Source organism: Panthera uncia, chromosome E1 (genome assembly GCF_023721935.1).
Source record: "Panthera uncia isolate 11264 chromosome E1, Puncia_PCG_1.0, whole genome shotgun sequence".
NCBI classification, from domain to species: Eukaryota; Metazoa; Chordata; class Mammalia; order Carnivora; family Felidae; genus Panthera; species Panthera uncia.
In genome coordinates this window covers 6556061-6575239 of record NC_064814.1, presented here as the reverse complement: position 1 = coordinate 6575239, position 19179 = coordinate 6556061, and the positions used below count along the sequence as shown (strand labels likewise).

At 56.6% G+C, this 19179-nt stretch overlaps 3 protein-coding genes across 5 annotated transcripts in view; 2 read left to right on the top strand and 1 right to left on the bottom strand.

Annotated features, from left to right (window-relative positions):
* The window catches only part of ACSF2 (acyl-CoA synthetase family member 2), a 34542-nt gene extending 24880 nt beyond the window's left edge, over window positions 1–9662 (top strand). The window contains exons 11-16 of the mRNA XM_049635843.1: window positions 6313–6420; window positions 7278–7429; window positions 8706–8847; window positions 8945–9055; window positions 9210–9278; window positions 9508–9662. Coding sequence (XP_049491800.1) covers window positions 6313–6420; window positions 7278–7429; window positions 8706–8847; window positions 8945–9055; window positions 9210–9278; window positions 9508–9558 — 633 coding nt within the window. The 3' untranslated portion in view covers window positions 9559–9662. The remainder of the gene's footprint in view (window positions 1–6312; window positions 6421–7277; window positions 7430–8705; window positions 8848–8944; window positions 9056–9209; window positions 9279–9507) is intronic.
* CHAD (chondroadherin) lies at window positions 167–4532 on the bottom strand. Of its 2 annotated transcripts, none has more exons than XM_049635846.1 (4): window positions 3335–4532; window positions 1326–1489; window positions 909–1054; window positions 167–665 (listed from the first exon to the last, which is right to left on the bottom strand). In XM_049635846.1, the coding sequence occupies exons 1-3, from the start codon at window positions 4106–4108 to the stop codon at window positions 913–915; spliced, it is 1080 nt and encodes a 359-aa protein (XP_049491803.1). In that variant the 5' UTR covers window positions 4109–4532; the 3' UTR covers window positions 167–665; window positions 909–912. The 2 variants fall into 2 exon arrangements, with proteins under 2 accessions (XP_049491803.1, XP_049491804.1); XM_049635847.1 differs by having other exon boundaries at window positions 167–573.
* Window positions 9663–11406: 1744 nt separating the features above from the next.
* On the top strand, window positions 11407–19143 carry RSAD1 (radical S-adenosyl methionine domain containing 1). 2 transcript variants are annotated; one of them, XM_049635845.1, is made up of 10 exons: window positions 11407–11909; window positions 12325–12458; window positions 12572–12776; window positions 15688–16053; window positions 16248–16311; window positions 16710–16857; window positions 17076–17130; window positions 17507–17610; window positions 17800–17950; window positions 18766–19143. In XM_049635845.1, exons 1-9 carry the CDS (start codon window positions 11775–11777, stop codon window positions 17915–17917), a joined length of 1329 nt encoding a protein of 442 aa, XP_049491802.1. In that variant the 5' UTR covers window positions 11407–11774; the 3' UTR covers window positions 17918–17950; window positions 18766–19143. The 2 variants fall into 2 exon arrangements, with proteins under 2 accessions (XP_049491802.1, XP_049491801.1); XM_049635844.1 differs by having other exon boundaries at window positions 17800–19143.
* Window positions 19144–19179: the final 36 nt, after the last annotated feature.

The following is a 19179-nucleotide window of genomic DNA, read 5'->3' as shown; positions in this document are numbered from 1 at the left end:
GCAGGCCAGGCCCGGGGTGAGAACAGACTGTGTCTGTAGGGATGAGCTCGGGCCAGATCTCCAAGGAAGACCCTCTCGGTTGGCCCTCCTTCCAGAAAGCAGATGTGAGAAAGTGCAGTCTGACCTCATCAGCAGCTGGCGAGTCATAGAAATAGGTGACAGGGGAGTAAATATTACACATACATAAATTTATATTTATGGAAATCTGGAAGAGAAGGGCAGCATGGGAGGGTATGCGGCAAAGCACCAGTATCCCGCTAGAGTGTCCTGGCAGGCAGGGGGCTGGCGGAGTTGGGGTATGGGCTCAAGACCCTTTCTGGAAGAAAGGAGTAGGGCAAAGATCTGGTATTCGTTTCCAAAGGGCAAGGCCAGGGGAGCAAAGGGAAGGAGGATTCGGGTTCTGGTTCTGAAGGACTTGGGGTCTTGGCAATAGCTTCTCTGAGAGGAGCCGTGGCGGTGGGGCCAGGCGTGACGGAGCTCTCACCGTCAGGGGGAGCTGGGTTCGTGCTGGAGTGCCCGAGTCCCCCTGCCAGGACGTGTCTAGGTGTGAACAGCTCTGTGCATCAGCAGAGGCTGTGGGGAGAGGTGGGGATCAGAGATGGGAAGGTCAGTAGTTTCTCCAGCTGGAGGCAGAGGCCGGTCACCAGGACCGGCTGAGTCAGGACCTGCAGTGAGGCAAGGTTCAGCGTCAGAAGCCCGATAGCCTTGACAAAGCTTGCAGAGAATGGTGGGAGTCCCAGGCAGCGTCATTTTCTCCTCTAGAGGGGAGCCTCAGTCCTCCCCTCCTCTCCCTGCACAAATGGAGAGTATGCATGCCCCTCTGTGGGCACAGAGTATCCTGGGACCCCCTCCTCACTTGCTAGAATCTCCGGAGAGGGGAATAGGGGAGCTGCCCACCCGTGCCCCACCTGTTCAATGGCGGCCGGCTTTCTTGGACCTCTTAGTGGGGAACTTGCAGCCGCGGAAGGCATCGGTGTCACGGATATGCTGGCCTTTGAACTTGGCGGGTGAGGCGCAAGTGGCATCAGGGCGGGAAGCCTTGGCTTCCAGCCACCTAGAGAGACAGAGAGTCGCTGGGATTGGGGGAGAGATGGCAGGGGGCGGGGGGGGGGGGGGGGGGAGGGGACAGTGAGCCAGGGGGCCAAGATCAACTTATCTCTAGGATAGCTTGGAACTGTCATCTTCATTTTACAAACGCCTAGGGCCCACACCTGTTAGGTAGCAGATCTAGGACATGTGCCCCAGACGTCGTACTGCAGGGCCAGTGTGCCTCCACTCCATCCCATGAGGGCAGGTCACAGCGGGTAGCGTGGGGGTGTTCTCACCTCCGAAGACCCCGGAGCTGGCAGGTGCACTTCCAGGGGTTGTTGGTGAGGGTGAGGGTCTCTAGGCTGTCAAAGGGGAAGTTGGAGGGCAGCTGGTTCAGGCGGTTGTTCTCCAGGTGGATGTGTTTCAGCGTGGTCACACCCAGGAAAGCACCGTCCGAGAACTGGGGAGTGAGGTGGACGTGAGTGAGGACCCCAGCCCCGGTGTCCAGCCTCTCCCAGCTCTAAGGTCCCACAGCGGTGGCTCCTGAGGCTAAACTGTCTCAGATGACCTAAGCCATACAGCCACCGATTGAGATAGGTGGTGTTATTTCCAAAATGCAGATGGGGGGCGGGTTTGGGCGTGCTGGGGGGGGGGGGGGGGGGAGGGCAAGCCTCTTGCCCAGGGTCACACTAGAGAGTAAACAGTAGCTGCAGGACCACACCCAGCTCCTCTTCCCCTGGCATCACACTCCCTGCACAAACACTGGGCCTGGGGAGGCAGCCAGAGTTTGGCTCCAGCGGCCTGCGTTGGCACACGGTGAAGCTGGTCAGTGTTTGGTGGGATGGGCAGTGGGCCCAGGCTCCCCGCAGCCCCAGGGTCCTGGGACTTCCCCCAGCTCTGTCCTCACTGCTCCCTCACTGCTTGCCAGATGCTATTTGTGGAGCCTCTTTGGTGGAGCCTTTGGCCAGGCTGGACGGCTCCAGAGGAAACATTCTATTGGTGCCCGCATCTTGGCCCAGGCATCACAGTCCTGCCTGGCCGCACCGCCCCCTCCCCCCCCCCCGCCCCCGCCCCAGATCAGCCCCTACTGCCCTGCTCTGCGACCCACTAAAAGGCCACTCTGGCACCGGTGGCCCACAGGGAAATCCGACTTCATGTCTGCAGGGGCCGGGGCTGAAGAAGGGCGGGCCGCATCCACCCAGACAAAGTTGGCTGCCATCCAGGTATGATTCTGCCCTCATCTCTGTGGCTCAGGGAGGGGTGTGAAGTTCCCTGGTAACCAGACTGTTCTGATGACGGTCTTCTACACCTTGCCTTGGTCCTCGCCCAAACCTCCTGGCCGAAGCCCCTGTACCAGAGTGATTTTCCAGTCCCACGGAGAGATTCCACCGCCACCCAAGGCAACCCCACCTGGGTATCACGGGGGAGGACGGGCTGAGCAAGGATGCAGCCAGGAGACGGGTCTGGTGACTGCGGTGGGCAAAGGGCAGTCAGTGGTCTGGGGGACAGTGCGGCCCAGCCAGTCTTCCCTGTATGGAGACAGCCGGAGTCCTGTGCCAAAGGCTGACAGTGTCATGGGGCTTTTGCCTTTGTCCCTTGGCAGAGTGCATGGGGCCATCCCTGCAACCTGGGGAAACCCCTAGTTCCTGGGCCCCCTCCGTTGAAATGAACCTGAGAACGCAGCGGAGTGTGTCTGTGTGTGAACTGGGAGGTGGGGCGGGGTGGGGGGGACATTCGCCAGGGCCTCTGGGGGGCATGGAGGAGGTCTTCTTCCTCAGCTACTTGCTTTCCCTTCACCCCCCCCCCCCCCCCCCCCTTTTGCCAATCTCCCCCCCCCCCCCCCCCCCCCCCCAAGAACAGGGTCTCTTTGTGGGCCTGATTTGCCCAGCTCCTCTGGAAACCTTCTCAATAAACAAACCTTCCTTTATGGGGTGGTAGGCCTGCTGGAGACAGGAAAAAAACAGCAGAGGAGGGATGGAAGGGCCCAACAGGAAGAGGTGGCTCCTGCCCACAGCAGGGGGTTGGGGAGCACTGGATGTGCCTCCCAGGGGCCAACCGAGGGGCCAGGGCAGCCCCAACTCTGTCCGTAAGTAGGAATCCTAGGAGGGCGGTGGCTGAGACTAGGGACAGGGGTGAGGATGTGACAAGATGAGAGACAGAGGTGGCAAAGCTCCTCACCTTGGAGACAGCCAGAGAGACAGAAGCAATTTTAGGGGAGAAGGGACGGTGCCCGGCTGTGGCCCTGGATCCCTGGGCCTCGAGGCAGAAAAGGAGCCCGGGCAGAGCTCCGCAGCTGGCAGCTCACCTTCTCCAGGTTGGTGTTGTCCAGCCAGAGGGTCTCCAGGTATCTGCCGAAAGACTGGAAGGCATTGTCGGGAATGCTTTTCAGGGGGTTGTGGGACAGCTTCAGCTCCTCCACCACCCGCAGCTTGCTGAGGGCGGCTGAGGGGTAGCCGGACAGCTGGTTCCTGTCCAGGTAGAACTTGGCGAGGTTCTCCACGTCGTCCAGAGCGCCGGGCTGCAGCGAAGTGAGCGCATTTTCCGACAGGTAGAGCCAGCGCAGGTCCTTGGCGCCCTGGAAGGCGCCAGCGCGCAGCTCGCGGATCTTGTTGTTGTTGAGCTGCAGGATGAAGAGGTTGACCAGCGGGGAGAGCAGCCCCCGGGGCAGCTCGGTCACCTTGTTGTGGTCCAGGTAGAGGTAGGTGAGCTCCGTCAGGTCGTCGAAGGCGCCGGCGCGCAGCACACGGATGTCATTGTGGGACAGGTACAGGTAGATGAGCTGCTTGAGGCCTCGGAAGGCGCCGGCGGCCACCTCGCGGATCTGGCAGTGCTGCAGGTGCAGCGACACGAGGTTGGGCATGGCCCGGAACGAGTTGGCGGCCAGCACCGGGAAGTTGTTGCGTTGTAGGTTGAGCAGCTTGGTCTTCTCTGACACCTTGGGGATCTTCTGCAGCCCCACCTTGTCACAGATGACGTGCTGCAGGTCTCCGTGGCAATGGCAGTTCTGGGGGCAGGCGGCCAGCGCCGGCAGCAGGCCGGCCAGGAGGCCGAGGCTGAGCAAGAGCAACGGACGGGCCATGGCCGGACGCCGGGGGGCCGGGGGGCCGGGGGGCAGCGGTGGCGGCGGGGCGCGGGCAGCGGCAAGTCCTGGGCACTCCGGTCTCCCGCCCTATTTATACGGTGGCCCTGACCGCAGCCTGCAGCCGGAGCCAGCTTCTACGTGGAGCATCCAGGCCACCGGGCTTAACTCCCTCCCGCCCAGGGATGCGCCCCCGCCCTCGACGGGGAGGGGCGGGGCCCTGCCCCCAGCTGGCGACCGTGCGAGGTTGGGGGGGGGGCGGGGGCTGGGACCGTGACCCCAGAGCCTCGTCCTGGCCCCTGGCCCCTTTCTTCCTGCTCTCTCAGATCCTGCCTCTCTCCCGACCCTTCCCGCCCCCCCCCCCCCCCCGCATCTCCTTTCCCCATCCTTTGGGGGGGTTGGGGGATACGAGTGCATCCAGAGCCCCAAGTTCACACCGGAGAGTGGAGGCGTTCCCGAACGTATTTGTTTGCTCAAGTTTGCGCCTGAAAGCCGCCCCCCCCCCCCCCCCCCCCCCCCCAATACACGCTCGGCGCGGAGCCCTGGCCCTGGGGAGGGAGGAAGCGGGGCCGGACAGCCGGACGCGAGTCTCGCCGCGGTCGGCAGGCCGGCCGGCGGCGCTTTAATAGCACTCTTGTGCGGCGCCGGCCGAGCGTGCGAGCCGCGCTGGCGTCGGGCTCCCCCTTCCGGCCGGCCAACCCCAAGGCGACGGGCGCTCCTTCCCCACCCTTGGGGTGTGGTCTCTGGCCCCTCTCGCCCAGTCCCGGGCTTGAGTTTCTGTCCCCTGCACTCCCATCCCGTTTTTCCACTGCTGAAGGCTAACCAGAAATGTGGGAACAGGGGCGGGGAGTGGGGGAGGGGGGGTGACCCGTAGAACTCGCAAACACACCTGAAGACCACAGTCGCGGAGCGGGGACAACTGAACCAGCACAGTCACACCATCTCTCCCCGACCCCCTCCTTCATTTCCCTAAAATATCTCCATCTCCTCATCCCCACCGCCGGCGGTCAGGACCTGCCCCTGAGGGGTCTCTCAGGGTGGCGGCCAGAGTGGCGCCAAGGTGTACTTGGCAGAGGCCACACCTGGGCAGTGGCCCCAGGACTATGGCGAGGTGGGGGGGGAGGGGGGTCAGGTCCTGGCTACCAGCGATCAGCTCTGGACAGCTTAGGTCCTGTGGGCAGCCGTCCCCCAGCCGACCAGGTCTCTGTGTGTCCATTTGCCAGCCATGGTGTCCGGATTCCTGCGGAAAGGGGAGGGTAGGTAGGCAGGGTAGGAGCCCTGGGCTGCCTGGTAGAGGCTGTTGTCTGGGTTTGAGAGGGGGAGGGGAGGGGCCCCAGCGGTGTGCCAGCTACCACAGAGGAAGTGGGGAGTGGGGTGGGGTGGGGTGGAGGATGGACAAAGGTCTGTTGTCTGTGTTGATCAGGAGCCTAGATTACAGGGTACCTAGCCCCTCTCCTAAGCCCCTTTCACCCGTTGCCTTAGACGGGGGTCATAGTTGGCTCAGAACATTCCCTGATGGTATTTAGGTTCCTCCAAGGTTGGCTTCTGGTTTTCTGTTGCTCAGGATGTTCCAACCACTGGAAGTATTGGGTGGGAGTGGGGTGTGTGTGTGTGTGTGTGTGTGTGTGTGTGTGTGACTGGCTTTTAAACCCTGCTCTGGCTATATTTTAATTGTGATGGAAATACATTTACAGGAAACTCTCCAAAGCTTCGGGGTCACCCACCACAAGGCCAGGCATTGATCTCGGGGTTTCAGGCGGGTGGGTGGGTTGTGTCTGTGCAGTTTCCAGCTGGGCCAATGCAGGCTGGCTTTCTCATCAAGTTTATGGGACCTTCAGTTTGGAAGGGAGGGAGAGGGGATGTTGCGGCCTGAAATCAGGGAGGGGGTGCTGAGACAGCCTGGGGAGGAAGGAGAGAAGGCTGGGGCGTCGGGAACGCAGGGAACCATGGGCTCAGGCACATGGCTGCTCCAGGAAGCAAGAAACAGAGAGCCCTGGCTAGAAAAGAATGTTCCTTGATCTCAATTTTATTTCAGACCTGGGGCCCCTGCTAGTTGAGCTAGTCTCCTCTGCCGAGGTGCCTCTTTTCCCATCACCCCACTGCCCTCCACTTTCTCCTGGGTTCCTTCACATCCCCCCAGGGTAGCTCACCCTTCACACTGCAGCTCCAGTGCTCCCTCCAAACACCTTCCCCCAACCCTCTAGGTGGCTTACGGAACAACAGAGAACAGTCCCGTGACCTTCATGAACTTCGCCGAGGACACTGTGGAACAGAAGGCAGAAAGTGTGGGCAGAATTATGCCTCACACAGAGGTTAGCCCCAGACGGAGACCTTTGGACCCCACCTCCTATCACTCCACTGGGACGCATTCCTTGGGGACATTTATTGCTTTCTTTCTTTTCTTTTCTTAAATTTTTTTTCATCTTTATTTTTGAGAGAGGGAGACAGAGCGTGAGCAGGGGAGGGGCAGAGAAGGAGGGAGACACAGAATCGGAAGCAGGCTCCGGGCTCTGAGCTGTCAGCACAGAGCCTGACACGGGGCTCGAACCCACGAGCTGTGAGATCATGACCTGAGCTGAAGTCGGACGCTTAACTGACTGAGCCACCCGGGCACCCCCATTTCTTTCTATCAGACAGCCACACAGCTCACTCAAGGTGCCAAGAGCACCCCGAGCCCCCAGCAGCAAGGTCCTCCCCAGGCCTGGCCTAGGGCTTTTTCTGAGCCTGAGGCTAAGGCCTGAGAGGAAAGAGCTGGAACAGTGGCCTTGAGCAGCTGCCAGCTGAACTCCCGCAGCCTCCCTTCCTGTCTGAGGTGTGTTTTTGCCAAGCCCCACTGTCTGTTTCAGGGGCAGCCAGGATGGCCTCAAAGAGGAGCCAGAGCACAGAGATTTTTCCTACACAGTTTTTTTTCTCTCCCATACCCCCCGCCCCTGCCTTCTACAGAGCCCGTCTTTTTGCTTGGCATAAACACTTAGTTTCCCAGGCAGCCTGTCCCTTTGAGGGCCCCTTGCACCTTGAGGGCTGACCCAGAGCAGCTCTCACTGATTGGGCTGGGCAGAGCCAGGGGCTGGAAAGGCGAAGCTCCCCCCTCCCCCCATCCCGAGGCGCCCCCCCCCCCATCCTGAGGCGAGAGGGCAGGAGGCCCCAGCCTGAAGTTGCCCGGTCCCAGGCCCAGATTGTGGACATGAAGACGGGGACGCTGGCCGAGCTGAACACGTCCGGGGAGCTGTGCATCCGAGGGTACTGCGTCATGCTGGGCTACTGGGGCGAGCCCCAGAAGACCGAGGAAGCGATTGGACAGGACAAGTGGTATCACACAGGGTGAGGAGGCAGCTGGGGGCAGAGGAGAGGCTGGGGGTGGGTGGGGGGAGGGGGTGGGGGGAGGGCCTGAGTCTTAGCTGGAAACATCAAACTAACACAAAGAGAACTTGTTTGTCAAGAGGGCTCCTTCACATCTTGGAGACTTCATTTCCAAAATGTGTCAGATGAGGATGATCGTGCTCCCTGCACAGAGCACCCAAAAAGATCAAACACAGCGTGGGTGAGAGCGCCTAGGACAGGGCGTTATACGGGTGTCTGTAAAACCTGAGCCAAGAGTCATGTGTCAATTGAGAAAAACAATTTTTTCTCAAAGCTTTTTTTCCTTCTTCTTCTTTTAGCGTTTTATTTATTTTTGAGAGGGGGAGAGAGAGAGAGAGAGAGACAGCACAAGCTTGGGGAGGGGCAGAGAGAGAAGGGAACAGGGGATCCGAAGCGGGCTCCACGCTGACAGCGGAGAGCCCTATGTGGGGCTTAAACTCCTGAACCGCGAGATCATGACCTGAGCTGAAATCGGACCCTTACCCGACTGAGCCCCCCGGGCGCCCCTCGAGTGAACAAATTCTTATCGTGCACCTCCGATGTGCCAGCACTGTTCTGGACACTGGTGGTCCAAGGGAAGGCAAGATGAACAGGGTCCTGCCCTGACTTTCCACACGTCTTGGGGAGGAAGACAGATACGAAAGAGATCAGTTCAGACATTGATAAACGCCAGGAAGACAGTAAAACAGGGTCAGAGAAAAGAAAGCAGCAGTGGTGGGGACAGGAGCTTCTCTTAGATTGGGGGGGGGGGTCAGAGAAAACCTCTTTAAGGTGGGCGTGTTTAAACTGACCCCTGATGGGGCGCCTGGGTGGCGCAGTCGGTTAAGCGTCCGACTTCAGCCAGGTCACGATCTCGCGGTCCGTGAGTTCGAGCCCCGCGTCGGGCTCTGGGCTGATGGCTCGGAGCCTGGAGCCTGTTTCCGATTCTGTGTCTCCCTCTCTCTCTGACCCTCCCCCGTTCATGCTCTGTCTCTCTCTGTCCCAAAAATAAATAAAAAACGTTGAAAAAAAATTAAAAAAAAAATAAACTGACCCCTGAATGATAAAAAAAAAAAAAAAAAAGAAAAGAAAAAAAAAGTTAGCCACGCAAAGCATATATCCAGAACGTCTTATTTATGCCATATCCCCTAGAGTCTAGGGCAGTGTGAGGCACACAATAGGTGCTCAATAAATGTTTGATGACTAAGCCAGTCAGAAGAGGCAGAGGTGAGAGGTCATCCCTGGGCTTTCCTCACAGAGACATCGCCGTGATGGACAATCAGGGCTTCTGCAAGATCGTGGGCCGCTCCAAGGATATGATCATCCGGGGCGGTGAGAACATCTACCCCGCCGAGCTTGAAGATTTCTTTCACACACACCCACAGGTGCAGGAAGTGCAGGTGAGGCACCCAGCCCAGGCGAGCCCAGGTGAGCCCCCAGGAGCAAGAAACAGGGATGGGCATGGCAATGTCTGACATCTGTCTCTGGCGCTGCAAGGTGGTGGGGGTGAAGGACGACCGGATGGGGGAGGAAATCTGTGCCTGCATTCGCCTGAAAAAGGGGGAGAAGACTACAGCGGAGGAGATCAAGGCTTTCTGCAAAGGGAAGGTGGGAACCTCAACGCGCCCCATGCTGATGTTGCTTTGTGCTTCAACCCCTTCTCCCTGCCTGCCAGCCAGCCAGGCAGCCCACTGCCCCCTCCTCCTCCCCCCCGCCCCCCCCCCCCCGCCATCCTCACGCTTTATCTCCCTCTGGTCTGCAGATCTCCCACTTCAAGATTCCCCGATACGTCGTGTTTGTCACAAACTACCCCCTCACTGTCTCAGGAAAGGTGAGTAAAGGAGACCAGAGAGGGGCAGGGTGGCCTGGGGTCCTAGGTACAGAAGGCCAGGTGGCTCGACCTATGCCTCCCTCCGTGATGGGCAAAAGAGTCTGGCTTGCCACAAACTTTCCCGACTTTACCCTAAGAACCACCTCAGTCCCAGGCAAACCAAGCCAGCTGGGAACCATGGTTGGCAGAGGCCCTGAGCCTGGCTCTCACTCTGTTCTTTTTCCTCTAGATCCAGAAATTCAAACTTCGACAGCAGATGGAACAACATCTAAACCTGTGAATAAGGGCGGGGGGGGGGGGGATCCTCCCAGGCCCTCGCTGCCCTCCTCCCACATTCCCCTGTCTGTCTTTGTGATTTGGCATAAAGAGCTTCTGTTTTCTTTGGTTGGTCTCTTGCTGGTGTGCTCTCTTGACAGCTGCTATGGGATGGAGAAGGGAGGGGCACTTTCAGACCCTCCGGTTCCTTGTCACGAAGGTGCTGACTTTGGTGTGCATTATCTATTTCATTTAATCCTCACTTGATCCCTTTGAGACATGAACCCAGATCATTGCTTTTTCACTTTATTGTCAGATTAGTCCAGCAAGAAGTATCCTTTTTTAAAACAATAACAGCTTGGGGCGCCTGGGTGGCTCAGTCGGTTAAGCCCCCGGCTTTGGCTCAGGTCACGAACTCGAGGTTGGTGAGTTCGAGCCCTACATCGGGTTCTGTGCCGACACCGTGGAGCCAGGAGCCTGCTTCAGAATCTGTGACTGCCTCTCTCTCTCTCTCTGCCCCTCTCCCACTCATGCTCTGTGTCTGTCACTCAAAAAATAAATGTTAAATTTTTTTTTTTTTAAACAGTAACAGCTTGGGGCGCCTGGGTGGCTCAGTCAGTTACACACCCGACTTCCGCTCAGGTCATGATCTTGCGGTTCTTGAGTTTGAGCCCCATATCAGGCTTTGCACTGGTGGTACAGAGCCTGCTTGGGATTCTCTCTCCCTCTCTCTGCCCCTTCACCACTTGCATGCACGCGCTTTCTCTCCCTTGAAATAAATAAAAATACTTAAAAAAATTAAAACGATAACAGATTTACTAGTATATAATTTCACATACCATCCAATTCACCCACTTAAAGTATCCTATCGATGGTTTACAGTATATTCACAAATACGTGCGGTCATCCCTGAAGTCGATTTTTTTAATTGAAGTATATAGTTGACACACAAATGCTACATGAGTTTTCCAAAGTCAGTTTTAAACATTTTCATCACCTTAAAAAGAAACTCCATACCCTTTAGGGATCATCCCACATCCTGTGTTCCCCGCCCCCCCCAAAACCAACCCAATTTTGATTTCAAAAAAAAAGATGAAGCTGGGGCTTCCTTGAGGGGCTGGGCCAGTTCAAGCTGCTGTAGCTTGACCCAAGAAATAAAAACAGCTGTGTTCCAAAAGGCACATCACTTTCCAGTTCACAGAGGCGGAAACTTTCCTGCTGTTTTGAATACCTACCTCCCTGCAGCAGAGGCGTCCTCTTTACTTTTTAGAAAACGAACTTAAGTTTAGCATGCTCTGGGTGCCCAGCCCTAGGCTAGGTGCTTTCATATGTATTTTCTCTTGGAATTTTCCCACCAACCCTCCCAAATAGGCACTTGCCCCATTTCACAAATGGTGAAACAAACTCAGAGAAGTTCAGAGTCTTACCCAAGGCCACACAGCTGGAATTAAAACCCAGATATCTGGCTCCAAAGCCCGTGATCTTTCCACTTTATCAAAGAGTTCTTCAGATGCCTGCTTTCCCAGCCCTTCACCTGCACCCCGTCCCTCCCAAGTACACCATCTGTGACTTTCCTCCCAGCAGGTGCCCAGGCGGGCCTGACCCAGGAGATGACAACTTACTCTGCTGGCCAAGCTAATTGTCCTTGGGAATCTCTGCTCCTTCAACATCCAGCCCAAGGTGCCCTCTCCTTCCCCACTGACTCCACGGCACTTGCAACAGACCAGCCACACAGTACAGAGGACACTGCCCTGATATCCAGCAGGTTTTGAGTTAGTATCTATTGCCTGCTGTCTCTTGTTGGTTTGTCTCTCTCCTGTCGCACCTGTACTGCGACCTGATCTTATGTATCTAGATGTCCCCAGTCCCCAGCTTTGAGTCAGGCACATACAATGTGAAGGACTGAACGGACCAAGAGCTCCTGCATGGGGCGGGGAACTCGCCCTCGGACAGGGGGCCAAAAGGCAGGCGAGGCGGCTCAGCCCACAACCCTCTCCCGGAAAGGACGGACGGGCGGGCGCGGTGAGCGCGTCCGGGCCCAGCAGGTGGCGCCGCAGAGGCGAGGCCCGGGGCCCTCCCAGCCCGTCCGGGGACGCGGCGCGCGGTCACGCAGTCCCTCTTCCTCCTGCCGGAGCGGCCCGGGCGGCCCGGCTGGCGCGGCTCTGCGCACTCCCGTGCGTCCCGGGAGCTTGTCTGCCGATCTCTCGGCGCACCAGGCCGCTCCCCGCCGTAGCGGGCGCCATGGCGCTCCCCGGGGCCCGGGCCCGCGGCTGGGCGGCGGCGACCAAAATGGCCCAGAGGCGCCGCCACGCGGAGGGCGCCAAGGGATCCCCGAGTCCTGCGCCCCCGAGCTCGCGCGCGGCGCTTTACGTGCACGTGAGTGGGGCGGGGGCGGGGGCGGGGCTCGCGGGGCGCGGCGGCGGCGGGGCTGGGTCCACGTGGCGGCTGGTCACGCCGTGAAGCCACCTGCCGTCCCTCCCCGCCCCCCAGGCGAGGTCTGGGACGGGACGCGGTGCCCTGGCCAGGAAATGTCCTGGTCCGGAGTCCTGAAGTCTCTTGGTGCGCTCACCAGTTCGGTGACCTTGACCGAGTGATTTCCCGCTGAGCCCCAGTTTTCTCCTAACGAAGGGGGCATAATATCCCCCATCCCATCTTCCTTGGGGAGTTGTGTGGCTTAGATGGCTGAGCCGCTGTTGACGACCTTGGGGTGGGGATGCGTGCGACGGAACCCTGCAAGTGGCTGGAGCCGCTGGGGTCACACCTCGTCCGGCCCTTCCACCCCTGCCCCCAGTGGCCGTACTGCGAGAAGCGCTGTAGCTACTGCAATTTCAACAAGTACGTCCCCCGCGGCGTGGAGGAGGCTGCCATGCGGAGCTGTCTGGTGACTGAGGCGCAGACGCTGCTGGGGCTCAGCGGCGTGCGGCGGTGGGTGCTGGGGCTGTAGGCGGGGTCTTGGAAATTGGGCGAGCGGCTAGGACCGGTGCAGACGTCCGGGAGGGCTCCCCCCAAGTCTCATCTCCTCCATCTTCTCTCCCCAGGGTGGACTCTGTGTTCTTTGGTGGGGGCACCCCCAGTCTGGCCAGTCCCAACACTGTGGCTGCTGTCCTGGAGGCGGTGGACCAGGCAGCCCACCTGCCTGCAGACTCCGAAGTCACGTTGGAGGCCAACCCCACTTCGGCCCCAGGCTCTAGGCTGGCAGCTTTTGGGGCAGCAGGGATCAACAGGTTGTCCATTGGTCTCCAGGTAACCCATCTTACCCACCGCATCCCAGGGCACCCAGACCCTCTGTGCGGTCTCTCCTCTGGTCACATTCATTAACTGGGCTCCTCTGGGTGCCAGGGCCCAGGAGGCATGTCTGCTGCTGTGCTAGACCAGAAGCTCCATGAGGCAGGGATCATGCCTACCTTTTTTTTTTTTTTTTTTAATCACAGTATTCCAAGCACCCACCATAGTGCATGGCACATAGCAGACGCTCAGAAAAATTTTTTGTTACATGATTGGAGACATAGGAGGAGGCAGAAGGGTCATCAGATCTTTGCACCATGGTAAAGGCTGCCAGTAAACGGAGTCTCAGCAAAAAGCTTTCAGAGTACAGCCTGAAGGGTGTCTCAGTCTGATGAAATCTTGGAAACCTTCCTGGAGGAGATGATCTTTGAGGAGGAGGAGTTCCACAGGAGAGAGGGTGTGAGAGGAAAAGACACAGGAATGGGAGAGCCTTGTATGTTCTGGAGAGCTGTGAGTCACTTGCCATTGGAGAGGCTGGAGGCCAGGCTGCAAGATAGGGCCCCAAAGCCTTGAGCATCACACAAGGGAGTTTGGGGTTTTGCCTGGTGGTGATAAGGGACTTGTTGAAGGTTTTTAGGTAGGGGAGAAACATATTCTTTTCCGGTTGACTCCTGGTACTTCCATACCCAGTATTGTCCATCCTTCTAATACATCTGCCACTTAACCATACAGTTTGGGGTTGGGGCTTTGTCCCGATGGGATATACCAAAAGAGACACATCATTTCTGAGATATTCTGGCCCCAGATGTATATCTTAAATCTACTTGTGAGGAACCATCACGAAAATCTAAATTAAAAGACTTTTGGTTGGGGCGGGGGGCGGCGCCTGGGTGGCTCAGTCAGTTGAGCGTCTGACTTCGGCTCAGGTCATGATCTCACAGTTTGTGACTTCGAGTCCCGTGTCGGGCTCTGTGCTGACAGCTCGGAGCCTGGAGCCTGCTTCAGATTCTGTGTCCCCTTCTCTCTCTGCCCCACCCCTGCTTGTGTGCTCTCTCTCTCTGTCTTTTGAAAGTGAATAAACATAAAAAAAACTTTTTAAAAGACTTTTTGGGGTTGCCTGGCTGCCTCAGTCGGTGGAACGTGCAACTCTTGGTCTCGGGGTTGTGAGTTCAGGCCCCACCTTGAGTGTAGAGATTACTGAAATAACTAAATAAACTTAAAAAACAATTTTTGTGTGTGTGGTAAGAACAGATAACCTGAGATCCGTTTACCCTCTTAACATATTTTTTAGTGTACAGAACCGTGTTGGTAACTATATGCACAGTGTTGTACGACAGGTCTCTAGAATTTATTAAGAGACATTTTAAGAACAACCAGCCGGTATTCATCAAAAACGTCATGGCCTGAAAGACAAAGGCTGTGTATCTAGCCTAAGAGACGAAAGAGACAACGAGGGCTGAATGTAATGGGTGACCCAGTTGGATCCTGGATTTGGCTGGGGAGAGGAAATTACTCCAATAGATATTATGGGGACAAGTTTGACTCTGACTGTGTATTAGATAATGGCATTGTGTCAATGTTACATTTCCTGAACTCTGTAATTGGATTGTGGTTATGTAAGAGAATGTCCTTGTTCTTAGGAAATGCACACTTAAGTATTTAGGGATACTGAGGGATAACGTTTAAGTTAATTACATTTAAGCAACCACATCGCGAGTGCCCTCTAGCATGTGGTCAGTGGCTACCATATTCTCCTAAAACGTTCTATATCTGCAGTGACCAATAATACAGTAGCCACTGACCACATGTCAGTAAACACTTGGAATGTGATTATTTAAATGTAACTAACTTGAAATTAAGTAGCCACATGTGGCTAGTGTCTACCGCATTGGACAGTGCACACAGAGAACATTTCTGTCATCCCAGAAAATTCTTTTGGTCGGTGCTGGTCTGTAACTTACCGTCAAGTGGCTCAGCATTGTAATCACATACACGTATATTTAGAGACAAAGCAGATGTGGTGAAATGTTTTTCGGTGAATCTAAATGAAGGTGTTTATTGTACTTGGCTTTCAAACGGTCTGTGAGTTTGAAGTATCTTTAAAAGTAAAATTTAGGGGCGCCTGGGTGGCTCAGTCGGTGGAGCGGCCGACTTCGGCTCAGGTCACGATCTCACTGTCCGTGGGTTCAAGCCCCGCGTCGGGCTCTGTGCTGACAGCTCAGAGCCTGGAGCCTGTTTCAAATTCTGTGTCTCCCTCTCTCTGACCCTCCCCCGTTCATGCTCTGTCTCTCTCTGTCTCAAAAATAAATAAAAACGTTAAAAAAAAAAAGTAAAATTGAAAAATACTCTCGGGGGCACCTGGGCGGCTCCGTCGGTTAAGCGTCCCAACTCTTGATTTCGGCTCAGGTCACGATCTCACGTTGGGTTCGTGAGACTGAACCCCACACGGGGCTCTGCGCTGACAGCGTGGAGCCCGCTTAGGATTCTCCCTCTGCCTCTCTCTCTGCTCCTCCCCCGCCCACCCTCTCGATCTCTCTCTTTCAAAATAAAATACATTTATTAAAAAAACTTTCAAAATAATATATATAAATAGATAAATAAACAAAAACACTCTTGCCTTTGGAGTCAGACAGTCCTAAATTCCAGGTCTGACTTTGCCATTGTATGGCCTTGAGCAAGTTATGTAACATATCTGAACCTCCGTTTTCTTATCTGTAGAATGGAGCTAATGTTGGAGGATTATAAGGATGCATTAGATAGTACTTAAAAATGCTTTGCACATAGCGAACCATAGTGAGGCGGAGCCCGTGGTACCCTTGGCTTGCGGCTCCCTGCTGTGTCCTGTGTATCTGTCCACAGTAAGGTCGGTCACCTGTTCCCGTCTGCCTCTGAGCTGGCCTCCGTGTTATACCTGGCCCTCTCTCCTCAGTCCCTGGATGACAAGGAGCTCCAGCTGCTGGGGCGGACACACTCGGCCAGCGATGCACTTCAGACACTGGCAGAGGCCCGACGTCTCTTTCCCGGACGTGTATCCGTGGACCTGATGTTGGGGCTTCCGGCACAGAAGTCGGGGCCGTGGCTCCGGCAGCTGCGGGAACTGCTGGGCTACTGTGACGACCACATCTCCCTCTACCAGCTGACCCTGGAGCGGGGCACCGCACTCTTCACCCAGGTGCAGCGGGGCACCCTTCCCGCCCCTGACCCCGAGGTGGCTGCTGAGATGTATCAGGAGGGACGGGCGGTGCTCCGGGAGGCAGGCTTCCGCCAGTATGAGGTCTCCAACTTCGCCCGCAATGTAAGTCTTGGGCTGCTGGCTGAAGTGGGGGGATGGGCAGCCTAAGCCGGGAGTGGGGAATTGTGGGGTGGGAGGTTGCTGCCGGGTGCTCTCGAGGCCTGAGACAGGGGACATTCTAGCCAGGTGCCCCTTACCTGAGCAGATGCGGGCCCACCTTCTTCTCGCTGAGCGGGCTATTCCCTCCTTCCCCACAGGGGGCGCTTAGTACCCACAATTGGACTTACTGGCAGTGTGGTCAGTACCTTGGCGTTGGGCCAGGTGAGTCCCCCGAGAACCATAGAAGGGATGACTCAGGAGCAGAATGTCACGGCTGTGTGATCTCGGGCCACTTATTAACCTCTCAAAGCCTCTGTTTCTTTATACGTGAAGTGCAGCAAAAAATACTACTTTGTAGAGCTAATGAATTTGTATTTCGAGATGCTTGAAATCGTGGCTGTGGCACTGTAGGGCTCACTCGTTAGTGTGTATCAGAATTGAAACTCGGATTGCTGAGCCCCGCATCCAGAGTTTGGTGGGGCAGGGTGGGTTGGGGTAGGGCCCAAGAATTTACGTTTCCAGCCTATTTGTCCAGGGACCGCATTTTGAGAGCCACCGATTTAACATCTGGCGAGCACACACAGCATTAAGCTGCCGCTAAAGGTTGCTGATGTCGTCAGGGGCCCACGGGCGATTTGTGCCCCAGGGGGCCGGGGGCCACACCCGGGAGGCTCGGATCCAGACCCTGGAGCCCGACAACTGGATGAAGGAGGTGACGCTGTTTGGCCACGGCACCCGGAAGCGCGTTCCCTTGGGCGAGCTGGAGCTGTGAGCATCTGAGAGCACAGGGCTGTTTACCCCGGCTCTGCCTGCACCCCCAGAGCCATCCCTACTGGCACAACTTAATTTCCTGCCTTGCCTTGCCCCCTCCCTCCCCATCCTGCATGGCCTCACGAGCCCCCGTACACACATCCCAGCGTAGGGTTTGAAGAATGGGGGTGCGGCCAGGTCTCCTCTCCAAGACACTTTGATGGTTTTTCTCCCAGGCTAGAGGAAGTTTTGGCCATGGGGCTACGTACAGACGTGGGGATCACTCACCAGGTAAGGGCTGGGGGGTGCTGTGGCACATCACTTCCTTCTCCTGGGTCTTTCGGAATCACTGTCTCTTCTGTGCTCACACATAGACACACATACGCACATCTGTTCCTCTGGGGCTGGCAGCTGGAGGTTGGCCTTGGCCCAGCCGAGCCCTGATGGGCAGAAGCGGCGGGCAGTGTGGGGCAGTGGTGAGAACCCTGGACGAGGGCCGCAGGTACCCCCACCCCCACCCCAGCTCTAGGTGTGCGTGAGTCCGTTGCAGAGACCCCTGTGCGGACGGGACCCTCCCTTGCCCTTCACCACACCCCCAGACATGTGCCCAGACTAGCCAGCCACCCACCCTGCGGTCCCTGTCCCTCTCACCCTTCCGGTTTCCCAGCACTGGCAGCGGTTTGCATCCCAGCTGAGCCTATGGGACGTGTTTGGATCAAGCCAGGAGGTGAAGGCCTTGCTGGTACAGGGCCTATTGCTGCTGGATCACAGGTGTGTGGGGGGGGGGGGGGGGCATGTCAGGAGTCCCCGGGAGCCCTGACTACAGATCCACAGCCCCAGGAAAAATGCAAAAGACCCATGAAGAGGGGCCTGTGGGGGCTGGGGGGTTCGTACCGGTGGATGGTGAAGATTGAAGTTGGTAAACTGAGGCAGTCACATCCAGGCTTCTTGGTTTTCCAGGGGTCTTCGGTGTTCCTGGGAGGGTCTGGCTGTACTAGACTCTCTGTTGCTGACCCTCCTGCCCCGACTCCAAGAGGCCTGGCTGCAGAGAGCCCCCTCCCCTGGGCAAGGGGGATGACCAGATGTTTCTGTGATCCCAGGACAGTGCCAGGTGGGCTCTGGGGGCCGGACTGACGCTCTCCACTGGCAGGTGCCGTCCCAGTTCCAGTCAGTGCCCTTCCTTGGTATCCCCAGGGGGTATGGCTACCATGAGGTGCATGAGAGGATATTGCTGGTTTGCAAACTGGCATTGAGTTTGCCTTCCGCTGCCAGAGAAGGAGTAATGGTTTCTGCAAGTGCCTCTCATTAGTGGGCTTCAAAGGAAATCCTGGCTGGCAGAAGATTCTGAGAAATCTAGCTCTCAGGCTTCTAGCCCCTCCAACATAGGGCAGGACTTAGAGGGCCCGACCTGTGCGGCTGGACCCGTGCCCATACCCAGTACAGCCACCTGCTGGTCTCTGAGGACAGTGGGAAAGATCAGAGCAAGCCTTACCCTTTCTCTTTTGGCAACCGGGTTATGTCTGGGGTCCCAGAGCCACACAGACCCTCCTGCGTCCCCGGCTCCCCTCCCCTCCCCTTCTCTCACCAGAGTGAAGGTCGCAGGGAGCTAAGCAGGGAAAGGGGAGGGGAAGAGAATTCAGGAAAGACCCAGAGCCTGGTAATTTTCCCCTGGCCTTTTACCTGCACAAACCATTGCCTGGTTTTATTTAAACAGCCCAACAAGCCCAGGGAGGGAGCCCGCCTTGACCTTCGTCAGCTCCTTTTTCTAAGTTCCTTCCCTGGAGAGTAGAATCCTGATTTGGGGGCTCGAGGCTTAGTCTAGAGCCGAGATTCCTTCCCCCACTGTACATTCCATTTTAAAAGATTTCAAACCTACAGGAAAGTTAAAAGGATAGTTCAATGTAAACTACATAGCTTTCGTTGCAGGGTGCCTGTACAGTCTGGAAAGAGGAAGGATTCATAATGTCATCAAGGACATCTTCAACCTGTAAAAAAATAAAATAGCCATGTTTCCAGACTTTGTGCTCACCCTGTAGAGTTTGCGATTGCTACATTTTGGCCACATTTACTTTACCTTTGAATAGCTAGCTAGCTCTTTCTTTCTTTCTTTTTCTTTGCTGCACCATTTGAAAGAAGGGTGTAGACATCAAACATTTTAGCTTGTATCTCCTAAGAAAAAGAACATTGTCCAATATAGCCACAGCAATATCACCAATCTAAGAAAGTGTATGTTCGTGCAATACTGTGTGGTCCATTTTCAAATGTTCCTGAATGTCTCCAAAACGTTGTAACTCTCTTTGGAGCCCGGGGGGGGGGGGGGGGGGGGGGGGGGGGGGGGGG